Below are 24,896 nucleotides of genomic sequence, written 5' to 3'. Positions count from 1 at the left end.
TGTACACAGCAGCTTGGTGCTGACCATGTTAGCCTAGAAATTGGCCTCATCCATTTCTGTAGGACCTACTCCAGCGGTAGTTTGTTTAGGGTTGCATCCTTAACCATTTTTACTGTTAACTAAAGAGCAGGCATCCTGCAGTGAGAGAAGAAAGAGAAGCCTAATTAGAGAAAACAAAGAAAAATCAGCTTGCATTACACCCTATGGCCCTGGATTTGCTGTGATGGTTGAGGCATGCTGAAGCACAGAAAATTTTTAGAACTGGAGATGTGAAGTAATTAAAAATTAGCAGCAATGCTCAGCTGTTTCTTTCTCTTCTTGCTCTAATCAGCCATCTCCTTATTTCTCCAGTTCTTTTGTTCGTTCTGGGAGATATCTCATTAACCGACTGCAATAAGCATCCATAAAGAAACAGTGGAGGAAATTAGGAGAGGCAAAAAGAGAAATGCGCCGAGGAGGAAACGCGAGAGCAATGGAGTGATAGAGGCAGACGAGGGAGAAGAGTTCAGTGCAATGGCAAATGGAATGGAGATGATGAGCAGAAAAGTTCTAAATGAAAATCAAATGGAAAAGTGAGGAAAGTTATAAAAATGCAAATGTAAGAGGTTTGGGGGGCCCCCACTCATTCCTAAAGCAAGAAACTCTCAAATATATATATATATAAAATTTTGACTTCTACATTATGGTGGCCCCCCCCCCAAAGCTTAATAGGCAACTCCAGAAGATTTCCATTACATTTTGATTAATTAAATATAATAGATAAAAGCAGCTGCCAATAAGAATTTTAAATGACCTGCCAGTTAATTCCTTTAATTTCAGATGATGGAAGCAGGTTTCATTTAACATTTCTAACCTTTGACGGAAGCTATAGCTGCAAATGATTTCTATTACTGCGGCGCTAACCTCTCCGGCACAGTGTGTGCTTTATGCATGCATATATTTTGCACAAAAATAATCACAACGGCAATTCCTATCAGACAGATGCTGCCAAAGATACAAATCAGGGCTGAAATTATAGTCCTTTTGAAACATTGTGATTAGACTGGTGACATTAAGTGCTTTTGAGCATTCTATTTTAAGAGGTAAAAGTAAATTACTTTTTCCTTTAAATTCCTTTAATGTGTAAATTAAAGGTTATTAATCCTTCTTTATTTAGCTATTAGCTATATACCTTCGGGTCCCTTTTTTTATAAAAAAATGAAACCTTTGAAAATTGCACAGAAATATATTGGTCTGATGAACATTGAATTTGAAAGGCTCAATTTTCTACATCTTAATTGTATCTGCTAGTCTGCTAGTCTGGTGGGGGAACCATGTGCAGCAGCTTGACCTCCTTGGAGGAAAATGGGATATATATGCAATAGTAATAAATAATAAGGAGCAAAAAACTGAGTGTACTCATGAACATGCGGACAATGTGAGCTAATTTTGGCTCAGTCCTAATCAGCTCCAAGTCACCCAGTGAGGCAGAACTGCAACATTATCTCTCTCTGCTTACTGGGAGACAGATGGGGAGGGGGCAAGCAGTAGGAAGGTCAGTGTGATGTGGACTTTCCAGCAGAACAAATCTAATGCTCCTGCCATTGCGTCTGCACCTTGCTGACCTCCCAACTGCCACTTCTCTCCTTCTCTCCACTCTAGTTAAGAGACAGTAACGCCACTCCTGGAAAACTAGCACTCTGTTTCCATTCCATATGGACAACCTACTTCTGGTCTTAATATACGTATGTAGTTGAAATACTGAAGTTTCATTGGGCTATGCCTTGTGTTAATCCATAAAATACATCTTCCTGCAACAATAATTTACATTTTGTATGAACACTCAGCTAAAAGTGAATAAAATCACCCTGTATGAAATGACAGCGGTGTTGGGGGGTGGGAGAAATCCAACATTTTTCTTCTTTCAAATTAACTACTGATAGTTTGACATTTTATAAGCATTTGCCAAAGGAACCCTTCACTAAGGTTGCCATATTTCACTAGGGTTGCCGTATTTGGAAATTTGCCAAAACCTTGACTTCTGACATGGGTTGCCATGCATCCAGATTCTGACTGCCACTTGGCAGGCTTACTTTCACACTCTGTCATCAAATAGCTACTATCTAGGAGAATAAATCACTTCCATCTAGTCAAGTGCAACTTCTGTGCTAATAATGAATCAGGGAGATCCCTTTTTTATGATGTCGTAACAAAATAGAGTCCCTCCCCGGTTAATTGTTGTTTTAAGAGAACTTATCTGTACCCAGATAGGTATCTGCAGAATTCATCATGCGAAATGCTGGGCTGGATGAATCCCTAGCCGGAATTAAGATCGACGGAAGAAATATCAACAACCTCATATATGCAGATGACACAACCTTGATGGCAGAAAGTGAGGAGGAATTAAAGACCCTTTTATTGAGGGTGAAAGAGGAGCGCGCAAAATATGGTCTGAAGTTCAACATCAAAAAAACGAAGATCATAGCCACTGGTCCCATCACCTCCTGGCAAATAGAAGGGGAAGAAATGGAGGCAGTGAGAGATTTTACTTTCTTGGGCTCCATGATCACTGCAGATGGTGACAGCAGCCATGAAATTAAAAGACGCCTGCTTCTTGGGAGAAAAGCAATGACAAACCTAGACAGCATCTTTAAAAGTAGAGACATCACCTTGCCAACAAAGATCCGTATAGTAAAAGCTACGGTTTTCCAAGTAGTGATGTATGGAAGTGAAACCTGGACCATCAAGAAGGCTGATCGCTGAAGAATTGATGCTTTTGCATTATGGTGCTGGAGGAGACTCTTGAGAGTCCCATGGACTGCAAACGTATCCATTCTTAAGGAAATCAGCCCTGAGTGCTCACTGGAAGGACTAATCGTGAAGCTGAGGCTCCAATACTTTGGCCACCTCATGAGAAGAAAAGACGCCCTGGAAAAGACCCTGATTTGGGAAAGATGGAGGGCACAAGTAGAAGGGGACGACAGAGGACGAGATGGCTGGATAGTGTTCTTGAAGCTACCAGCATGAGTTTGACCAAACTGCGGGAGGCAGTGGAAGACAGGAGTGCCTGGTGTGCTCTGGTCCATGGGGTCACAAAGAGTCGGACACGACTAAACGACTAAACAACATCTGTACCCAGAGTCTATCCATACCTTTATCCAGCAGAGAGCAATTTATGTCCAAAACATCTCCCTCACATTAATAAGAGATGTTGGGGATACTCCAATTCCTTCTCTTTGATTTAAATGGCAGGGACTAATGGCACATTCCCTCTCTAGGTGATGAGTCACAGGTGTTGTCCCAAGTGGTTTACTCTTCACTGATTGGTTGGTTCCTGCCACTCTCTCCCCAAACCTTAACACTTCCTGGGACCCAACATGAAAACAGCTAGATTTGGGGGAAATCACTGTATCCATTTTTGCTGGCCCAAGGAACTCTTCCCTCTTCCCTGATGATACCTAGACCATGCCTGCAAGCCGGAATATTTTGTTGCGTACACCTAAGTAGCTACTTTAGGAATTACAGTGGTACCTTGGCCAAAGTGTTCATAATTCTTGTAACAGAAGAGTATCACAGGGTCAAGTAGTCCAACAGGTAGTGACTAGTGAACTTAAGGAGTCCACTTTTCTACTCGCAAGGGATCCCCACAGCTCTGCAGTGAGCCCAGCTCAGAATTAGGGAATAAGTGGTCTAAACCACTGAGCCTCTTGGGCTTGCCAATCAGAAGGTCGGCGGTTCGAATCTCCATGACAGGATGAGCTCTCATCGCTCTGTCCCAGCTCCAACCTAGCAGTTCGAAAGCACACTAGTGCAAGTAGATAAATAGGTACCGCTGAAGTGGGAAGGTAACCAGCGTTTCCGTGCGCTCTGGTTTCCATCACAGTGTTCCGTTTAGTCATGCTGGCCACATGACCCGGAAAGCTGTCTGTGGACAAATGTCGGCTTCCTCGGCCTGAAAGCGAGATGAGCACTGCAACCCCATAGTCACATTTGACTGGACTTAACTGTCCAGGGGTCCTTTACCTTTACTTTACTCCTGTATAAGTAAAAAGCAGTGTGTTTAGTTCCAGCTGGTTCTTCAGACAGTGCAGTACATATCTGATATATCATGTTTGTCTTCTTCAGTGTATGAGGGACACTGATACCAAAACTGACTCACTTTTTAGCAGTACCACCTGGGGAATTCATAATCTAGGAAGGTTAACTTTCAGTGTATATTTTTGGATCCTTGCATCCATACACATATACTGTGGTACCTTGGTTTAAGGACAGCCCTGTTTACGAACAATTCAGTTTATGAGCTCCACAAACCTGGAAATAGTGTCCTGGTTTGTGAACTTTACCTTGGTCTAAGAACAGAGTAGATTTGGGAGGCCTCATTAGTGAAAGCGTGCCTCGGTTTAAAAACGGTTTTGGTTTAAGAATGGACTTCCAGAATGGATTAAATTTGTAAACCGAGGTACCACTGTAGAATAAATGAATGAAAGAAAGAAAGACCAGTCCATTCCATTCTGAAAAATTAAAGACCAGAGATAATTTCTTAATATACAAATTAAAAGTGTGAAGAGTTATAGGTAACATGAGTGCTACTTAGAACAGCCCCAAGGGGAATGATTTAACCAGTACGTCCCATCAGCAGAAACCCTCACCAAGGACTTCTGCTTGCATGATGGGGTGTTCCCCCTCTCCTCCCCTGTGTGTCCTCATGCACACACACACACCCAGAACAGTGCATGGGGTGGGGAAGGGGGAGAGTTCAATCTGGGAAGCCAAAATGCTTGCACTGATGGAACGATCAGAAGACTGCAACATTGAATTACCTCCATTGAAATTAATGGACCTAATGGACTTAAGTTCATTAATTTAAATGGCTCTACTCTAAGTATAACTACCCACTAAACCACATGACCCTAACTGGAGAGGACAAAAACTGTGCTTTAAATTATCTTTCAAAAAAATTCTTAAACTCTCAATATCACCTTGAGGAGCTCTCCATTCTTTGAACAATTGCCTGGCTTTCCAGGTTGAGAGACAGTGTTAATAATGAAAGTGGAAACTGAATTGTAAAAGTACTTTCACATCAGACTGAAATTTGACACATATGCCTAATCATATGTAGAATCATAGCGTTGGAAGGGACCCTAAGTATCATCTAGTCCAATCGCCTGCAATGCAGGATCCATACGGGATCGAACCTGCAACCTTTGCATTATCAGCACCATGCTCTAAGTGTAGTTACAAAAAATTTTCTGAACAGTAAGAGATTTTAGACCTTTGACTTGACATTAACTTCATAACACATTCCAACACAGAACAACCAAAGAAACAGAATGTGGGACTGTGGGAAACTTACACTGGTGGGAGGGGAAGTTTGCAGCGGCAGCCAGGAATGTATCTTTCTATATTTGCAGAGTGTGCGCTGGATTTCCTAGTTAATGTGTGCTTTTCTGTTATTCATTTTATGAAACATTTCAGATGACACATTCAATGACAGGAATCCTCTATATGCACAAATTTTACACAAAAAAGAAAAGGAAAAGGAAAATACCTGTAAGAAATACTAAGTTCCGAATGCATTTTGAGATAGCACCTTAATTGAGGGAAAATGCTCATCTTGTGATTTTGTGAAAATCGCTCAACAAAAAATACAAAAGTTTTATTGAGATTACTGCAGGATGCTGATTTTTGTTGAGCCATTTTCATGGAAAGAGTAACATGAATATTTTCCTTTACAAAGATACTATCTATCCACACTGGGAACTCACATGTCAGCTGTGTGTGTATATGTGTACATTTCCACAATGTTTTCTCTTTCCCACCAGTCTGACCTCCTTTTTTTGTTTGCAAAACGTTTACTTGCTTTGTTTTGGGGCTGGACCGGTTATTAATTTACAGTATCCTTTTTAAAGATTACATAACTTGCTGCGGAAAGGGGTTTATTCATTAAACTATAAAAGTAGATCAGCAACAAATGTCACCATGTGGAGGGCTCATGTTCAGGTTGCCAACCAACCAACCAACCAACCAACCAACCAACCAACCAACCAACCAGCTAGTCATACTTCCAGGATATTCCTCAACACGAATTGTTTTTCTAGACTATTTATATGTGTGAGTTTTATTCCTGCAGACCTTGGAGTCCTCCCAAGCCTGTCCACACCCCCTTCTTGTTCTTAGATGCTGCTGTTTTGCCTGCACAAGGAACATCACTCAGGGACCGATTTCACTAATTAGTATAGAGGATTTCTGAGAAACTGCTTGAAGGTTTGGCATTTATAAGTGGCATTATACATTATTAGTTAAACAAGGGCAAAGAAACGTTAAGAGGTAATAAGGTAGCTCAAGGTCTTCAAATGATGGTAAGGAAAATATTAAGGGAACCCTTGATTCCCAGAACAACTAGTTATAAAGTTCTTGGTCCAGGCAGCAACATCCCCTGCACAGCCTTGAGGATGTGCAATGTGTAGTATTTATTCATACAATGCCCACACCTGGCATTTCAATGCCTGAAAGTTCTTGCAGAATAGCAGGGGGTAATATTCTAGGCTGAAATAATGATGGCAGAGATGCAGCAGAGTCCTTCCTTGTACTGCACAGTTCAGTGCCTTTCTCTCTCTGTCAGTGCCTCCCATGCTGCAAAGCCCTGTGATTTATGCAGCTTGCCAAGGAGTGCACTGTAGCATCACTTCCACTCCTGAGGGACTGAAGCACGTTCCTCACCCGGGAAGTTATACCCCCTCCCATGCCCTTGCATGGCCCACTAGTAGCTCTGACAAGATGTATCATGTCAGTTCAAGAATTTCAGGGATTCAGTTTGGTGAAGGGATGGAAGGAATACACACACACACACACACACACAGAGAGAGAGAGAGAGAGAGAGAGAGAGAGAGAGAGAGAGAGAGAGGCAAACACTTTGAAATGTAGCTCTGATCATTTCCCCCCTCTCATGCTTCTTCATAGGTGAAGGAAGAATGTCTTCTCAAAAGAGGAGTGTGCTATATAATTTAGTAGGTGTGGGTGTGTGTTGTCCTTCTGCAATCTCCCATTTATTACTCTTTTGCCAAAGTAGCAAATTGATTCCAGTCATAACATTTATTTGACTTTCTCTGTAGTAAGTAGTTTCAGAACAACATTAATACTGAAATCTTTGGCTAAAGGCCTAGTGAGGGGAAACCAGACAGTATAACCAGCAATTGCTCAAGTTGTTATGGTTAGCTTGAGAACAGAAATGTTGCAAGAGATAAAAGGTGCAAATGCACAACAGCTGCAAACGTTGGGCATTCACAGGCTCATCTGCTTATTAAATTTCCCCACTAGAAATACCGTATCTTTCGCCCTATAGGAAAATGGAGGGGGAATGTGTGTGCGTCCTATAGGGCGAATGCAGGCTTTCGCTGAAGCCTGGAGAGAGAGGGGGGTCAGTGCGCACCGACCCCTCTCGCTCTCCAGGCTTCAGGAAGCTCTGCGCAGCCCTCGGGAGCACGGCGACTTCATGCTGGGCTCCGGAGCGCTGGCAGAGCTGCCTGCAGCCCCGGGCTTCGCGTGGCTCTGCGCAAGCCTGGGGAGACCGGCACGACTCCATGCCGGGCTCCCTAGGCTTGCGGACAGAAGGCTGTTCTGGGGGCTGGGGTCAGGGGAAGCTCGGGCTTCGCCCGCGCCAGCCCCATGCCTGGGGGGGAAAATAAATTTTTTTCTTTATTCCCCCCCCCCAAAAAACTAGGTGCGTCCTATGGGGCGAAAAATACGGTACATAGACCTAACTATTGCAGGGCTATACAAACAGCCACCCCAACCCAAAGCTCTGTGGATCTCCAAGACCTCCAAAGCTCTGCAAGCAAGGGCTGCTCCAAGTCACTTTATTCTTGGATACAGCTACAACACTTGAATTTAAAGTGGTCATTATTAGCATCCAGGAATCTGTGTTTACTCTGTGCCTATAAATATATATATCTTAAACTCAGTCCAGAAACAACTGTGCCACCTCCTAATAAAATATGGCCAGTTTAATTGTAGATGCTATGAAAACTTTAATCAAAATTTACTCTAGATCAGAAGTAGCCAATGTGTGGATTACAACTTCCATCATCCCCAATGGATGGCTATGTTGGCTGAGGGTGATTGGAGTTGTAGTCCAAAACATCTGGAGGGCCGGCTGTGATCTATATATTCTTTTCTTGTTATCACCTTCCTTGCAGTTTAGCTTTTTATGTAACTCACAAATCAATATGCAAATGCAGAAGGTCACTTGAATTGTTCCATAAAATGCAACAATTACATAACTCGCTATAGGTGAGAAAGTATAATGCATTGGTTTTCAAACTTCAAGCATCGGAAGCTTCACAGGAGTTCCTTGATAGATGAAAAAGCATTTTGAATGACATTGCCAGAGTAGTGGTGGTCAGTCTACTGTACAGCCACAGTAGTGTTGGGCATGTTTTAGGCTACACACACAGCTTGGTTGGGCTGATGGCAAAGCTTTCTAGACGTTTCTAGGGCTCCATGCAAACTGAAAAAACACCCCAGAGTGAGTCCCAGACACCAATGAGTTCTAACAGCAGACTGAAAGAGTAGGTATTTTGAAAACCACCACCATTGCTAGGTAAGCCAGGCAAGTCTATTCAGCTAAACAGAATATCACTTGACCTCATACTTTCCTCTCTGCCATATAGTACAGGAAGGGTAACAAATGTGGTACCCTCCAGATATTGTTTGACAATTGTCAGGGGAAGATGGGATCTGGAATTCAGCAAGATCTGATAGGTAAGACATTCGCTACCCCTAAAGTACAGCAATACCCAGTGGCTGCAAAATCCTGTCAGAATAACTTGACACACTAGCTCTGCTTCTGTGCGAGGAATTCTGAACTGTTCCACCTGCTTTCATGATCTCACTTTGATGATGCACTTTCATGATGCCCTTTGTGTGGATGGCGGCTTTCCTTGCATAGCAGCTGCTGCTATTCTGGAACAATATCCTTGGTTAACTGCTGGCACTAGGGAACCAACACTGCAAGCTGTGGCATTGATGCAGCTGCCCTTTTAACTGTAGAAAACATATTATGACCTGAGTTGATAAGTCAGATCAGGGCCAGCCCTGCCACACAACAAGGTAAAGGAATCTGCTTCAGGGGGTGAGATGAGAGAAGCACTAAATCAGCAGGGAGGAACCTCTGCCCAATGGGCTCAATCAGACCCAGTAGACCTTACCATTCAGTCCTAGAGGCCATTATGGCCAAGTGACTCTTGCCTGCCCTACACCATACATCATATATGATGTCAGATGTAGGGCAAGTAAAAACATGGCTCCCTGCCTTTGCCCGCATGGTTTGACTCCATAGTGCTTTCCAGTGAATGGCAGGTGGGCAGCCCTACCTACCAGTCAAGATATCCTGCAGGGCTTGAGGGATTGAAGCATCCATCCTGCTGCCTTGAAATGGTTCTCCAGCCCTGTGCTAGTTGAAGGCAAGACTTGGCGTCTGAATGGTGTAGCAAGTGTTTAATATGTTAATCCTAACCAGGCAATGGAGAAGCACTCTCAGGCAACAAAATGTATCGCTTTCTGGAGTATGTACACTGACTTAAACGATGCATGCAATTATCATGGCAAAATAAGTAACAATAGGATTTACTATCAGATTTCTTCCCATTTCTTCCAATGAAATAAATGAGACTGTTTTACAAGTGTGTACTGTATAAGATTAGGGATGGGGTCCACTGTTGGTTCAACACTTTCCAATTTCTGGTGGACCATCTAATGCCTGATGTTGGTTGGGATTCTTTCAAATGATACTGCGTTAGATGGATATAGCAAGGCACTTCTTATGTTTTCAAGACAGAGTGCATAGTCCAGATCACTGAACACTGAGTCATTAAGTGAACCTGAATATACATGCTTGCTTTGTATATTTTAAACACATCATTGCACTGCAGGGACCAATGTTAAACCACAAAGCCAGCAAGTCTGAACTTAGGGTATAACTAGTTTACAACAGCAAAAGTTTTTCTATGCGAGGAGCAAACCTTTCCCTATTAAAATGCATGGTCCAAAAGGAACACAGGAAGCTGCCTTGTACCCAGCTGGCATTTTTCTGCCAAGCCCAGTATCATCTTCTCTAACTAGCAACAGCTCTCCAAGGGCTACTACCTGATCCTTTTTTTAAAAAAAAAACCTGGGTTTAAATATCTGAGCTGCTCTCCTTGCAATCTACTGTGGCATGGAGCTGTACAAAACACTCTGTCCTTTTTGCTGCAACTGCATAACCCAGATCTGCTCCTAGAATTTGTCCCCAGTCAATAATTAATCAAGAATGAAATCCCATATTCATACTTATCATTCTTTGTTGCTTTTGATTTCATAGAAACTTAAGCAGAACTAAAAGATTCAAGATGTTGGTGCATTATTTAAGTCATCTGTTATAAAGTATTAGGACTAGTTTATACATATGTGTTCTTCCATCACTTGAAGAAACAAAAAGCAATCATTTGCATGAATGAGTACATTACCACCAAGAAGTACCCCAATCCTAAGCAAGACGGCTAGCTATTTATTGAAGCAAGATCCCACCCTGTCTGTAACACATGAAAAAGAGCAAAAACTCAGAAATCCACTTACACTGAATTAATGTCATCAACAGTTAATGAATTATAAAGTAAACTTACATTACAATAAGTTGATCTTTGTTCCAAGCCCTGCACAGACAATATCAGTTAATAAATTATCCTTGCAGCCAAGGCTAAAGATAATTATAACCATCCACAAATAAATAGAAAGTGCCTGAATGGCAGTGGGTCACTGGATTAAGCAATAACCTTTCTCTTTGAGAAGAAAGGCATACTCTTCATAACAGTGTACCTTGCAGTTGAAAATAATTTGCATGCAGTGACCTTATCACAGCCTCTTGATTCCCAGCAGAAGTATATATGAATGAGTCAAGCAAACTTTATATGGCATGCAATTCTCTAGCTCTGAGTACTGTAATAGAATTATATTCAAGAAGAAAGAATTATTTTCAAGAAGAAAATAATGTTAAAAATTGTTGCTTTTTTTAAATTTCACATCTAGGGCAAAAGTGGGCAATGTTTTGAAGTTTTCAGGACCTCATTCCCTCAGGAGAACATGATCAAAAGCTTGCATACCAATGGTAGGGAGGGCTAGAGCTGGTGATGGGCAGTGCTAAACCAAAAAACGAGTGGGGCCTTATCCACACACCTACCCTACAACCATGCATGCATGTCCAGTCACACCTTCCATCCATTCATCACTGTTGCTTTGTCTCTTTCATACCTCCATCCATCCATTCACACAAAAACACATAAACATGCACCACATTCATTCATTCATCAACCAACCATTCATTCTTCATAGGGCTTGTATTGTACAGTTGTAACAAGGCTGTGAAACTAAGAAAACATGGGTGCAGAAGAGCTGGCTTTTGTTATATATGTTCATTTCAAGCCTGGAAAGGTATTTATAAGCATAAGCTCACGTGAAGATCCATTAGGACTTTTGATAAGCCTAAAGAAATGGATGTAAATATCTGCAGGAAGATTGTTTTTCGCAATTACTGCATTGGGCGTCCACTGTAAAGGCAAGGGGGAAAGCATGAACAGAGTGCAAAGGGAACACGTGGATAGCAAAGATGCATATTCTCTTCCTGCAGTAAGAGAAATGAGGGCGGGGTGTGTGTGTATATATATATTTCATCCAGCTTCAGCTTTGACTTGGAAGCATGAAGTGATGAATCACTCACACTTCCTGTTGCTTTGCAAAGGTGGAATCTGATCTCAAATAATAACACCCAAGCTTCTTTGTCTAAATATGACCTTCTCTATGGCTTTAGTCAAAAAGGAAGGAATTTAACATCACACTAATGTGATTGCTCCACGAGGGCAAGCATTATGGCTTGCTGAACGGAGCGATTCATCCTCTCCTCCCCTTTCTTTTCCCTGATCCTCCTACAGCCAAGGAGGGGGGAGGGTTGCGTGGGTGGAGAAAAGGTGGGGAACATCCCATGCAGAAGCAGAAGTCATTGTACTTTCACTGACGTGACTCATTAGTTTAATCCCACCCCTGAACTCAACATGGCATCCATAAGATTCCCAGGTGGTCTCATATCTATATGCACTAGACCCGGACCTACATTTCCATTTGCCTAAAGCTGTAATACAGAAGGGTCCCTTCGGTGTGCTAAAGAGCTACCTGTGTGATGAAAGGGATATTTGACTTTTCTTCTCTGAGCAGAAGCTCCCATGTTGCATCACACACACTGTTACTGATATGCCTGAGTTTTAAAATCAGCTGGCCATGCACACAGAAAAACAAGTGAAAGGGGATTGGTAAAGAGAGGGGGGGAGGGAGAGGGAGAGGGAGAGGGAGAGGGAGAGGGAGAGGGAGAGAGAGAGAGAGAGAGAGAGAGAGAGAGAGAGAGAGAGAGAGAGAGAGAGAGAGAGAAGGAGTACCAGGAGGAGAGAAAGAGAGTGACCCTATACATCTTTGGCTCTGCTCACATGGACCTTGAGGTCCAGCCTCACCCACATTTGACACCACCAGTATGCTGCCCCTGGCGATTACCTTAAAGGACTACAGTGCTAAACATTCAAAAGTTTGCTCAACCCTGTCCAAAACATGGCTTGTTCCTTTTGAGCACAGCTGCTCACTGAGAGGATATTATCTGCAAATTCTTCATGAGTATTCAGATCTCTTTCTTTCAGAGCCACAGCACATCTAATTTAGAATCCAGCAGTGACCACGGAGAGATCAAATTCCCCCCCACCCCCACCCTGCAATCTGCATCACTTTGCATTTTCAGCTGTGTTTTCTAATCATGGTAAATTGTGATGTAAAAACACAATTAAAATAGAGAAGGCAAACCACAAACAATAGAAAGTGGAACTGCAGATTCCAGTGAGTCATGCGGACAGTGTCACACATGTCAGGAATCACCAAGCTGTTTTTTCTTTTTTCATTCATGTTTTCAGATTGGTCCCTCCCACTTTGCTTACTTGCGTTCGCTCAAAAATGACATAATGTTTGCCCTACAGTGCCCAACATAAAAATCTGAATTAGTTGCCCCAAGTTCTACGGTAATAATAATAAAATATGGCACATAAAATAAGCAGTTTAAATATCCCATTGCTGGGTATTTAAATATCTTTATAGCCACTGGAAACTACGTGGGTGAATGATGTACAATGATCTCTTACCTGCCACCTAGAAAGGTTAACGGCAAAATACTGTACAGTTAATTCTGGTAACAATGAACTTAGAAGGATCAGTAATTATGCTGCCTGTTGCAACAGGTGGCCGCATAATGTGATCCAATTAGTATGGAAAAATTCTCTTTTAGGATTTGAGATTTTACAGCGTCTGAATATTTCCCCTGCTTCTGCCCATCTGTAATCACATATAAAGGATTTAAGATGATACTGATACAGGGAAGAAAAAACAGGCTCTAGGAAGTTTGCTTTTGTGGTGAGACCATTAGACCCTGGGCTTGCCCATATAATGTATGAAAGCTAAGATACAAACATACAGTATGACTGTACAGAATTCCAAAGGGGCATGTATGCAGCTAATAGTGCAATCCTATACATGTCTCCTCAGGAGCAAGCCCCACTGAATTCAATGGGATTTACACCTAAGTAAGTGTGAATAGGGCTGTAGAATTAACATTTCACAGTATATTTGGTTTCAATAGGAACCAGGACTGCATACTTTGGTTACAGAACAAAGTGGATAAATCAACATTCAGTACACTTTCTACTGAGACTACAACTGCTCAGTTGAGTGGATGCTTAGTCCAAAGTTACTGAGCTGCAGCATCTAGATTCAATGGAAAGCACTCCCAAGAAAGTGTATGGGATTGCAGTCTTATGTCTTTGCACTGTCTGATGCAGGGCCATTCCAAACTTCATAAATTACAAATGATGTTAAATATTTCTGTATGTTGGGTCCTTACCATTAACATAACTGAACTAGAGCTCAGTATTATTGATGCTGGTTTACTTATAAGTGCACCTTTCCTTATTGAAATATAAGTATTAAGGAGGGTGTTAGAACTAGCCATTACAAAAATACAGTAAGTTATGCATACTGGACAAGGCATACTAATAGTCATTCCTAGGCTCGGAAGATCTAGCCCAGGGGTCTGCAAGCTTTAAGACAAAAAGAGCCACTTGGACCCATTTCCGAAGAAAAAAAAAACTGGGAGCTGCAAAACTCGTCATTATAAAAATAACTTTTTTGTCACTTTTTAATTATTTCTTTGTTTGACCCCTCAGAATTACTCCTCCTCATAGAAATAAACGTTAAATTAACAAGTTACCTTTTTTGTGTGTGTGTTCTTCACTCCCCTTCAAAACAGTGACCAGCGTACATGCCCCTTACAACGTAGCGGGCGGGCGGGCGGGAAGGTGACGTCGGGACGGTGCATGACCAACGCACGCACTGCCCCCATGCGACGTCACAGCCAGTACAGCACCTGCCACAGTGGGGAGTGTCGGGGCGCACAATGCGCCTCCTCCCCTCGCTAGTATCCGCCCTGGAGCTGCGGCAAAGGTGTAAAAGAGCCACATGCGGCTCCGGAGCTGCGGGTTGCAGACCCCTGATCTAGCCCCTAAGATAATGCAGAAGTTCTTCCTAATTTAATCAGATATCCTTAACCTAAACTCTCTTTACACATATCCCTAAGAGTTCTGCTTGAGCTTGTCTGACTTTAACCCCCAAGCATTAGCAAGTGACATGAAGAATCACTTTCAAGTTTAAGCTCTGAAACACAAAGAGGGCCTTACTTGTGCATGTAATTGAAATACATTACTAGTAAAAAGACTTCCTAAGTTGTGATTTAAAAGGCTATCCCTCTATTAGCAAATAATAGCCAATATAGCAGATAGCAATATTATAGTTCCGGTAAAGATGTCATTTTAAAGGCTAGTAATGTTATGAGGGTTTTGAGGGGTGAGGTGGGGGTGGGGAGTAGGCTGTATGTGAGATCCTTCTAACCCCTGAATCCAGAAAGTGTTAAAACATGAGCCAAGCTAGCTTCCTGTGTTGAGGTGATCACCCAAGTGATTAAGAGAACAAAGGAAAGGGGGCTCTGCTGGCATATATCATAAAGACACCACAGTCTCTGCCCTGACTCATTCCCAAAAGGAAACACAAAACCTTGGTAAGTGCCTGGAACCCCTGGAATCTCACACCACTCAAAGATTGGGGTGGAATGCAACAGTAATATTGCTGTGTAGTCTCCTATTTGCTGGGCATTTGGATAAACAGTGGTATAATGTTTATAACCTGCTTCCCAGAAGGCTGCCTGCAAGCAATGGCATTCACCGTTATGTAGTTTGTGCTCTCCTAGGTAGATATGCTTGCTACAATGAAAGTTTAATTTCTGTAGTGTTTTCTTTAAAGGAATCTAAAACGTGGCTCTAGAAACCTTGACAGATGGTGTTTTGAGTGATAATGCCAGGTAGCTGGTGGGAATCTTACATTAGCATTCTCTGCAGCTTTCATAGGCAGTTCACCTTAGTCTCTTTTTAATATTCACATATGTTCACCTACAGCATATGGGGTGGAAATGCCTTAGCCACAGTTTACTAAAGCTTGTGAGCCGTTCTGAGTTGATTTCTAGCTTTAATAGGAAAGGCAGTTGTGAACATATATTTCATAGACTTGCTTTTATTTTGGCTTTTAAAATAGTTGTATATTTTAATTTCCCACACCCTTATTTCTCTCTCTCTCTCTCTTACCCCACCCCTCACTTCTCTTGAGACTCCCACTGTGTCTCAGTACATAGTTCCCCCTGCTGGGAAAAGAGAAAACTACACCCACAACGTTAGAGAGAAAACTTAAATTTATCCCATGGGTACCAAAGTATCTCCTGCAGAAATGGGTATGCCCCCCCCCCATAGAAGAAAAGCAGCTACTATAAGTATATTAAATCCATCATTGATTCATATCAGCATTCCCATTCTCAACAGAAGCACTGCATTATTGTGGTTTGCAAATAAATACTCTGTCATTTAAGAAGACCTGAAGATTCCTCAGCTAAGTAAACGAGTTTAGTGCTTTTAAGCATTGTGAGTTTAGTGCTTTTCAGATTATGAGTGTTTAAACATCAAATTAAGTTGGGACAGAGGCATATGTCCTTGCATGTATTCCTAAGTTTCTGTATAGTTGTTTCTATCTAAACATTATCACTAATTACGGAGCATAATCATCTTTACCTACCAGAGTTTCTTCATACTTTATATCCTCCAATAACATGTAAACAATAATAGTACAGAAATAGAGGATATAAGTAAAGTATACAAACAGTATACAAGTAAAGTGAAACAGAAGCTCAAGGGATAAGTTCAAGGGAGAGTTTTCTGGTGATGATACTTTTGTACCTCAGTTTTTTTTTTGGCACAGATTAATGTGACTAGAACAGTTAGACAAAGGCACAACTTGCAAAGTTTTATTTAGTGACTGACCAGCAATGCTGACAGCTCAAAATGGTGAATCCCACAGCACAACTCCATGATGAACAGAGTCCTGTTCCGTCTCCTAGAAAGACAGGGTGAACCCAACAAGGCAAATACGAACCAAATGAAAGTACTGCTGAATTATAGACACTGTGATGGGTTTAGCTCTTGCCATATATAGCTGAGTATGAAATTAAAAAGCACACATACACACAGCACAAGACGTAATGAGTTCAAGTGAGACAATAGCATCTTGTTCAAATGAAAGGAGGAACTGTAGCTCTGCCTGCCACAAAAACTCAACTTCAGTTGTTCACTTAATGAGGAGAGAATTCAATATTAACTAGGAGTATGAAAATAAATAAAATATTCTTGTGGAAACACATGCTTTCCATGGAAATGCAGCAGCCGTCATGGCTACAGTCCTGGTAGTTATTTATTAAGTGGAAGATACTGGCAACATTTGTATTTGGCAATGGGAATGCTCAGTATACTGAGGAGCAGAAGTTGTTTTGTATGCTAGCTCCAAAAATCTATTGCAGAGCAGAACCTCCCTAAGAGTCTGCCCTTTCTTCCCAGAACATCCGCGTCCAACACATTTCACAGCATGCCTAATTGTTGCTTATTCATTTGCACACTGGACTGACGCTAGAAGAGGGAAGTGGCTCTTCTTCCGGAGTCTTACCATGAACACAAACTGCCCTACTTGTCCTACAGCATTTCTACAGAAACCTGTCAGCATCTCTGGCTTAACCTTGCACCTTGAAGCAATGCTGCCAGCATACCGTCCCCACTGCTAAGATTACTGTTGCGCACCCGTTCGCATGTTTGTGTCAAGGCGAAGACAGTGTCGGAGGATTTCCTGCCTTTTTTCTAAAGCAAAACTCGACCCCTCTCTCTCCCCTGCACTTTCTGACTTGCCTGAGCACTGCAATCTCTAATGCGATTAAGTCGTTCCCAATCACCCGCTTCTGTCTGGGCAACCGCTGCCTGTATGTAGATCTTAGATCATATCACAGAAAGAGCCGTGCGCTCTCTCCCTCTCTCCCAACAACGGATGTGCATCTGCACGTTTCTTAACCCGTCTCAGTTTGGTTCAAGACGGCAGCGGAGATTAACAGTTCGCTGTAGGCAGCAGCAACGCAGAGAAATGAAACAAGAGAGAAGCAAGAGAGATCTCCGCGTTAAGGGGAGGCGAGCGAAGTCTTACCTTCAGCCAAAAGGCGCATCGCATGAACAAAGGAGGTATCCAAGGTATCTTTCTCTGCCATCAGCTCGGGTAAATATTTCTCCTGTTCCATAGTATGTTCGGCGGCACTTTGGACCGGCTGCCTGCCCGAGGTGGTGCTGGAAAAGGACAGTGGCAGGAGCTTCCCCGGGTGAGATTCGCCTCTCGCCCTCCCCCTTGCTCGTGGCACTTGGGATGGCTCACTTCCCCATGCACCCAAGCGGCGGCAGGTGGAGCACCCCTCGCTCAGTCCCCGCTTCAGGACCCCGGACAGCGCTCCCGCGGCCACCTCCCTCCTGCTCCCCTCCCTCCAGCAGCGCGCGCGTTTGCTCGCCCGTCTGCGTGTGTGCCTCTCCCCCCGCCACTGAGCGCCAGCCTCATACCAGAAGCTTTAACTAGGGAGGTGTGGAAAAGAAGCCTCCCACCCATCTCCCTTCCCTTCACATTGGTGGTCGCAGGATGGAAGGCGGGGATGCGCGGGGCAGCGCTGCGGTGGGATTGGCTCCCACCCAACCTCGCCGGCTGAAAGGCAGGTTGGGGAGAAGAGACAGTAGCGCTGCTGTCTGTGGGGAGGAGGGGAGGGGAAAGGACCAGGCGCTCCGCTCGCTGTCCAAGGTGCTGAAGCAGGACGAAGGACAGAGCAACCTAGACCCGGCGTCTGAAGCAGCAGCAGCAGACCCAACGCTGGGTTAGAGTCAGGGGCCGAATTCTTTCCCTTGCACCCCCCTCCCCGCCGCCGCCCTCATAAACGCCTGGCAATTCGGTTCTCAGGGAAAGCAATTAGCCCGGTCACCGCATATTTTACTGGTTTGCAGTGCTGCTTGGCTGCTTTTAATACGCACCCAGAGACTCTTTGTAACATCCTGCTAGCCAAGAAAGTTGTCACCTTTTGGAGCGTGCTGTGCTCTTAATCACCAATATTTAAGTTTTGCAAGGGGGATCAACCTTAATCATCCCATCTTCTGTCGGGACTGCTGAAAGGTGGGGAGCTGATTGTTATGACTGGTACATCTAAAATAGTGGCGGCGTTTGGGGGGGGGGGCGGAATACTCATTGCAGGTTTGATTCATTGCCCTGTCCTTACTATAAACACCGTACAGCAGCTTGACTCGATCCAGGTAGGTTTTTTATGACTGGAGAGCATAAAAGGGAGAGCGAACATGTTGCCTTCACCAGATGGAGAGAAAGAAAAGTGTCAAGCTGAAAGCTGCAGTCTCCTCCTGGCAGTGTGTGCAAGGAGACAGAAACAGTGCTGGAAATGCTTCCCCATCCGACTAGGGAAAGAAGCCTGATCATAAAATGGGGAATACAATCTCCCTCCATTCTGAGCACAAAAAAAGCATAAGGAGGTTGTAACATTAAACCTGGGCTTCGTTTTTCGCACTGCAAACTGCCCTGGATTCAGTTTTCATGAAGGACAGTATAAAGAAATGTTTTAAATGGGGTAAAAGAAAATGTTAGCTGCAAGCCAAAAGGCAGAAAAGTACCAGCCCTTTGGTGGTGCTGTTAAAGCACAAGAGGGAATTAATGGAGCAGCTAATGTGGTTTGCCTTATCCTCCACTCCAATTCCTTGAAGTGTTCCTTCCCTATGCACATTGCAGCCTAGTGCAAGTATAGACAGCATGGTGCTCTCCAGGTGTTGTTGGACTACAATTCCCAGATTCTCAGAGCGCTGGCTATGCTGGGTGGGGCTGGCGGGAGTATCTAGAAGGCATCCCATTGGCTACCCTACCTTTGTGCATCTCTTCCTGGAAGATTTTTAAAAGGATAAGATGGAATCGTTATAGAAAGGCATTCACACTGAGTTTTCCTAAGAGCCTGGCAACACAGATTGCCAAAGCTGGCAACATAGATTGATACTAGGTACATACTTCCCTGAAGTCCCACTGTTGTTAAACTGGACATCATTGCTTCCTCCTCAGTTCTATGGTAATGGATAAAGTCATCCAAAGGAACATGAAAGGCACACCCTCAAAACGACAATTAAACCTCCAGACATTCCAAATGGCTACTGGAAATGGCATAGAAATACACTGGGGTCTCATTAATCTTCCTGAGACTTGAGATCTGGACCTAGGAACCATTTTTAATTAGGGATTGAAGTAACCAAACTGGGCCTGAAACAAATTACAGTGGTGCCCCGCAAGACGAATGCCTCGCAATACGAAAAACCCGCAAGACGAAAGGGTTTTTCAGTTTTTGCGTCGCTTCGCTAGACGATTTTCCCTATGGGCTTGCTTCGCAAGATGAAAGCCCATAGGGAAATCTCCGGGGACCTCTTTTAAATGCTGGCGGTGGGGAGCAAAGCCTTCCCCCCCCTCCGGACTTCAGAAGAGGTCCAGGAAGGCCGGTGGGGGCAAAAGTCTTTGCTCCCCACCACCAGCATTTTAAAAGCGGTCCGGGATAGCAGGGAAGTGCTTCCCGTTATCCCGGACGGCTTTTGAAGGCAGGCGGGGGGAGCAAAGACTTTTGCCCCCCACCAGCCTTCAGAAGAGGTCCAGGACCTCTTCCGAAGGCGGGCGGGGGGCAAAAGTCTTTGTCCCCCCTGCCTGCCTAACCGGGGGCTTTTAAATCGCCCCGGGACTGCCTTCCCGGGAGAGCGGAAAACGCAACGCTGCCTTCCCACTCTCCCGGGAAAGCAGGCAGGGGGGACAAAGACTTTTGCCCCCCGCCTGCCTTCGGAAGAGGTCCTGGACCTCTTCTGAAGGCTGGCGGGGGGCAAAAGTCTTTGCTCCCCCCCGCCTGCCTTCAAAAGCCGTCCGGGGGCTTTTAAATCGCCCCGGACAGTCCCGGGGCGATTTAAAAGCCCCCGGGAAGGCAGGCAGGGGGGACAAAGACTTTTGCCCCCCCGCCCGCCTTCGGAAGAGGTCGGGGGACAGACTGTCCCCAGACCTGGTCTGAAGGCGGTTTCCATAGGAACGCATTAATTGATTTTTAATGCATTCCTATGGGAAACCGTGCTTCGCAAGACGAAAAACTCGCAAGACGAAAAGACTTGCGGAACGAATTAATTTTGTCTTGCGAGGCACCACTGTATATCTCAAAACAACACAGCCAGTTAATTCTCAGTGTGTGACAGCTGAGCTTCCTTTCATGGTAATGGGACTTCGCCCTCTCCCAAAAGCTGTTGATGGAAAAGTAAGGCAATGATTTGCCCACGACTGTCTGAGCTGGAATTTAAAGCAAGGTCTCCAGTTCCAAAAGCTACATCCTAGCCACTAGACAGCACTGATACTCAAAGAATACGACCATGTTCCCTTAGTTTCTGGTACTTCATGTAGCCCCCTCCCCAGAAATTGGCTCTAGAAGGGTCAGGAGAAGCCCCAAAACAGTGTGCAGCGAGAGGGAGAATCAGTTTATCTGGCAAGCTGAAATGCATGTGCAGATGGAACATTCATCATGGCATCCAGCATCTCAAAAAGGCATCTTGCTGATATTCTGGTCATATCCAAATAAGTAAGTAAATAATTGAATTACACTAATACAATGAAAGCAAAACTTTCCACACTAACAATTTAAAAGTTTTGCCTGGGGCAAAACAGGCAAGGTTCAAGATCTGAATCAGCAATCAGGGAGATAGAAGAGGTGCTTACTCTCAGGCAGGGTCCTTACACAAGTGACAAGCTGGCCAGAGCAAAGAGCAGGTTCTGAGACCTGCATTTGATGGGCCGGAATCGGCCCTTGGATGCAGCTGACTGACCAGTACCACTAAAACCCCGAGAAAGAGAAATATTGCTGCAACTGAAATATTGCATGAGGGCCATTCAAATCTAAATATATACAACAGTGCAACATCTGCAAATACATGGATGCACATACGTGTGTGTGTGTGTGTGTGTGTGTGTGCGCGTGTGCATGTAACTACACACAAATGAGGTTGGTATTAACATCTCAGCTCCAAGGAGTTGAGATATGTACATGGAAAGAACAACACAACAAATAAAAGCATTATTTAAACTGATGTAAAAGCTAAGAAGTGAAAGTAATAGGATAGAATTACAAATGGGAAACTGCAGGGCAGCTCTTGGAAAATATATCTCTGTAGTGATATATTTTATGCTGTTGAATAGTCTATCATGGGGATGGTTAAAAGCTCTGCCATCCAGAAAGAAAACACACAGTACAGAACATCTCTGAGTGGTCAGGAGAAGAATGTGAGCGAATATCAATTAAAATAATGGCTTTTTTTATTCCATTATATTAACAGATGCTCCTAATGAGTCTCCTTTTTCAGTTAAATGAACTCACGTTGATAGTCTTTTGTTGCTAAACAGAATGGAATGCTTTGTAATAAAACTGTGGTGTGGCAGCCTCTGAGTCCCAGATAAACCAAACCTATATAGATGCTATCATTGTTTCAGATAATTCATTATCATAGCATGGTGCCCTACAGGTAGGCCTGGAAGCACAACAGACAGGCTAGTCAAAAAACAGTAGTTCAGGAAGAAATCTTTCCACAAGATATGAGAATTATAAACAAGAATACACAGTCAAATAGTCCACATAGATACAAGAAGGCATCACCTTGAAGAACAGAATAAATATTTCCTTCTTGCCTTTTCTTAAAAAAACCCCCTGCTTTTTATTTGTTTTTAAAATCTCACTCTAAATAAGCACTCAGTTTGTTCACAGTCTTCAAATATTCAATACATTTGCATTCATTTCTAAGCTCGGCAGAACAACTCCTTTGCTGTTAAATGATTCCAATTATCTATATAATTCATAGTCCCTCTTTGTTGGGAAAGAAGTGTGGATGTGGTAGAATGTATTGCAAAAAAAAAGAACTAAGTATTGGATAAAGGTGTCACGGCAACAGAAACCTTGGAAAGAAGAGCTTTTTGCAAATGGCAGGTCTTTATCTAAACCAGCTGCTCTTAAGTAAAGGCTTACCTATGTACGACATGCATAATGATCCCGATAACTAGGCTAAAGGGGATGCAAACTGGAGTGATAGGCAAGTTGTCCTAGACTTAATTCAAAATCAGTTCAGGCTTTGCAAGCTTTTCAGTGAGCATTTGGAGAAAGTTTCTCTCTTTTCTAAGAGTTTTCTCCCCGCCCATAATGCCAGCAAAAGCGTGCTGTGGTGCTGCAAGCACGCACATTACCATTGATTCTGATTGCAGCAATTTTCAGAACAGTTCATCTGCCATTCTTCCAGTGTGGGTAGATCTTGGGTTTTCCAGCTCTTAGCAATAAGTATCCTTGCCGCCGTTGTAGCATACATAAAAAATGTTCTATCCTTCTTTAACACGTTCTGGCCGACCATGCCCAGAAGGAAGGCCTCTGGTTTCTTGGTGAAGGTATACTTAAATACCTTTTTTAACTCATTGTATATCATTTCCCAAAAGGCCTTCACTTTAGGGCAGGTCCACCAGAGGTGAAAGAATGTTCCTTCATTTTCCTTACATTTCCAACATTTGTTATCAGACGAATGGTATATTTTAGCCAATTTCACTGGGGTCATGTACCATCTATATATCATTTTCATTACATTTTCCTTCAGAGCATTACATGCTGTGAAGTTCAGCCCGGTGGTCCATAACCTTTCCCAGTCCTCAAACATAATGTTGTGCCCAATATCCTGGGCCCACTTTATCATAGCCGATTTAACCAATTCGTCTTGTGTGTTCCATTTCAGCAGCAAGTTATACATTTTTGAAAGTACCTTGGTCTTAGGTTCTAACAGTTCTGTTTCCAGTTTCGATTTCTCCACCTGGAATCCTAACTTTTTATCAATCTTAAACACTTCCTTAATCTGAGCATAGTGTAACCAGTCTCGCACTTTATCTTTCATTTTCTCTAAACTCTGCAGTTTCCAATTGTCTCCATCCCTTTCTAGTATTTCCCAATATTTTGGCCAATTGGCCTCCATATTGGGTCTTTTTCGGGCCTTAGCCTCCAAAGGTGACAGCCACCTCGGTGTTTTGTTTTCTAATAAGTCTTTGTATCTTGTCCAGACATTAAATATTGCTTTTCTGACAATATGGTTCTTAAAGACCTTGTTAATCTTAACCTTGTCGTACCATAAATATGCATGCCATCCAAATGCATTGTTAAAACCTTCCAAATCCAGCACATCCGTGTCCTCCAGAAGTAGCCAGTCTTTTAGCCAGCAGAAAGCTGCGGCTTCATAGTACAACTTTAAGTCTGGCAGGGCAAAGCCCCCTCTTTCTTTTGCGTCCGTTAATATCTTAAACTTAATTCTGGGCTTTTTGCCCTGCCAGACAAATTTGGAGATATCTTTCTGCCACTTCCGGAAGCACTCCGTTTTATCTACAATCTGCAATGTCTGAAACAAAAACAACATTTTTGGCAATACATTCATCTTAATAGCAGCTATTCGACCTAACAATGAAAGTTTCAATTTTGACCAGCTATCCAAGTCTCTCTTAATTTCAGACCAACATTTTTCATAATTATCTTTAAACAGACTCAAATTCTTTGCTGTTATGTTTACCCCTAGGTATTTAACTTTCTTAACCACAGTTAACTCTGTCTCTCTCTGAAACCGTTCCGACTCAATATCTGTCAAGTTTTTTCCCAACACCTTGGTTTTTTGCTTATTTAGTTTAAATCCCGCCACCCGACCAAAATCTTGGATTAGTTGTAGTACTCTTTTCGTACTAGATTCTGGCTCCTGTAATGTCAGAACTAAGTCATCTGCAAACGCTTTAAGTTTGTATTGTTTCGCTCCGACCTGTATCCCTTCCACCAACCTGTCCCCTCTAATCGTGTTCAAGAGCACCTCCAGGACCGAAATAAATAATAACGGGGAAATCGGACAGCCTTGTCGTGTTCCTTTTTCAATTTTAAACTCTTCTGTAACCACATTGTTAACTATCAGTTTAGCCTTTTGTTCTGAATATATTGCATCAATCCCATTCTCAAACCCCCGGCCCACTCCCATTTCTTTTAAATTCCCTTTCATAAACTTCCAGGATATGTTGTCAAAGGCCTTCTCCGCATCTATAAAAATTAAAACAGCTTTAGTATTTATGTCTGTTTGTAAAAGCTCCAATATATCTATAATGTTCCTTGTATTAGCAGACATATGTCTACCTGGGAGAAAGCCTGCCTGGTCTTTATGAATTACTTTGTTTAAAACCCTCTTGAATCTACTTGCCAAAACGTCTGCAAATATTTTGTAATCCACATTTAAAAGGGAGATGGGACGGTAGTTCTTAAGCTGTGTCTTTTCAGTTTCCGATTTTGGTATCAATGTGAT

General features: G+C 43.1%; 1 protein-coding gene across 2 annotated transcripts in view; it reads right to left on the bottom strand.

Annotated features, from left to right (window-relative positions):
• The window catches only part of KHDRBS2 (KH RNA binding domain containing, signal transduction associated 2), a 341,718-nt gene extending 323,676 nt beyond the window's left edge, over positions 1-18,042 (bottom strand). The window contains exon 1 of one of the 2 annotated variants that reach the window (XM_081906474.1): positions 17,653-18,042. In XM_081906474.1, coding sequence (XP_081762600.1) covers positions 17,653-17,743 — 91 coding nt within the window. In that variant the 5' untranslated portion in view covers positions 17,744-18,042. The remainder of the gene's footprint in view (positions 1-17,652) is intronic. The other variant, XM_081906475.1, reaches the window with a different exon arrangement.
• Between the last annotated feature and the right edge of the window lie 6,854 nt (positions 18,043-24,896).

Source organism: Podarcis melisellensis (assembly GCF_964234715.1).
Source record: "Podarcis melisellensis genome assembly, chromosome: 3".
NCBI lineage: Eukaryota > Metazoa > Chordata > Lepidosauria > Squamata > Lacertidae > Podarcis > Podarcis melisellensis.
This window is presented reverse-complemented; position numbering and strand designations above follow the sequence as displayed.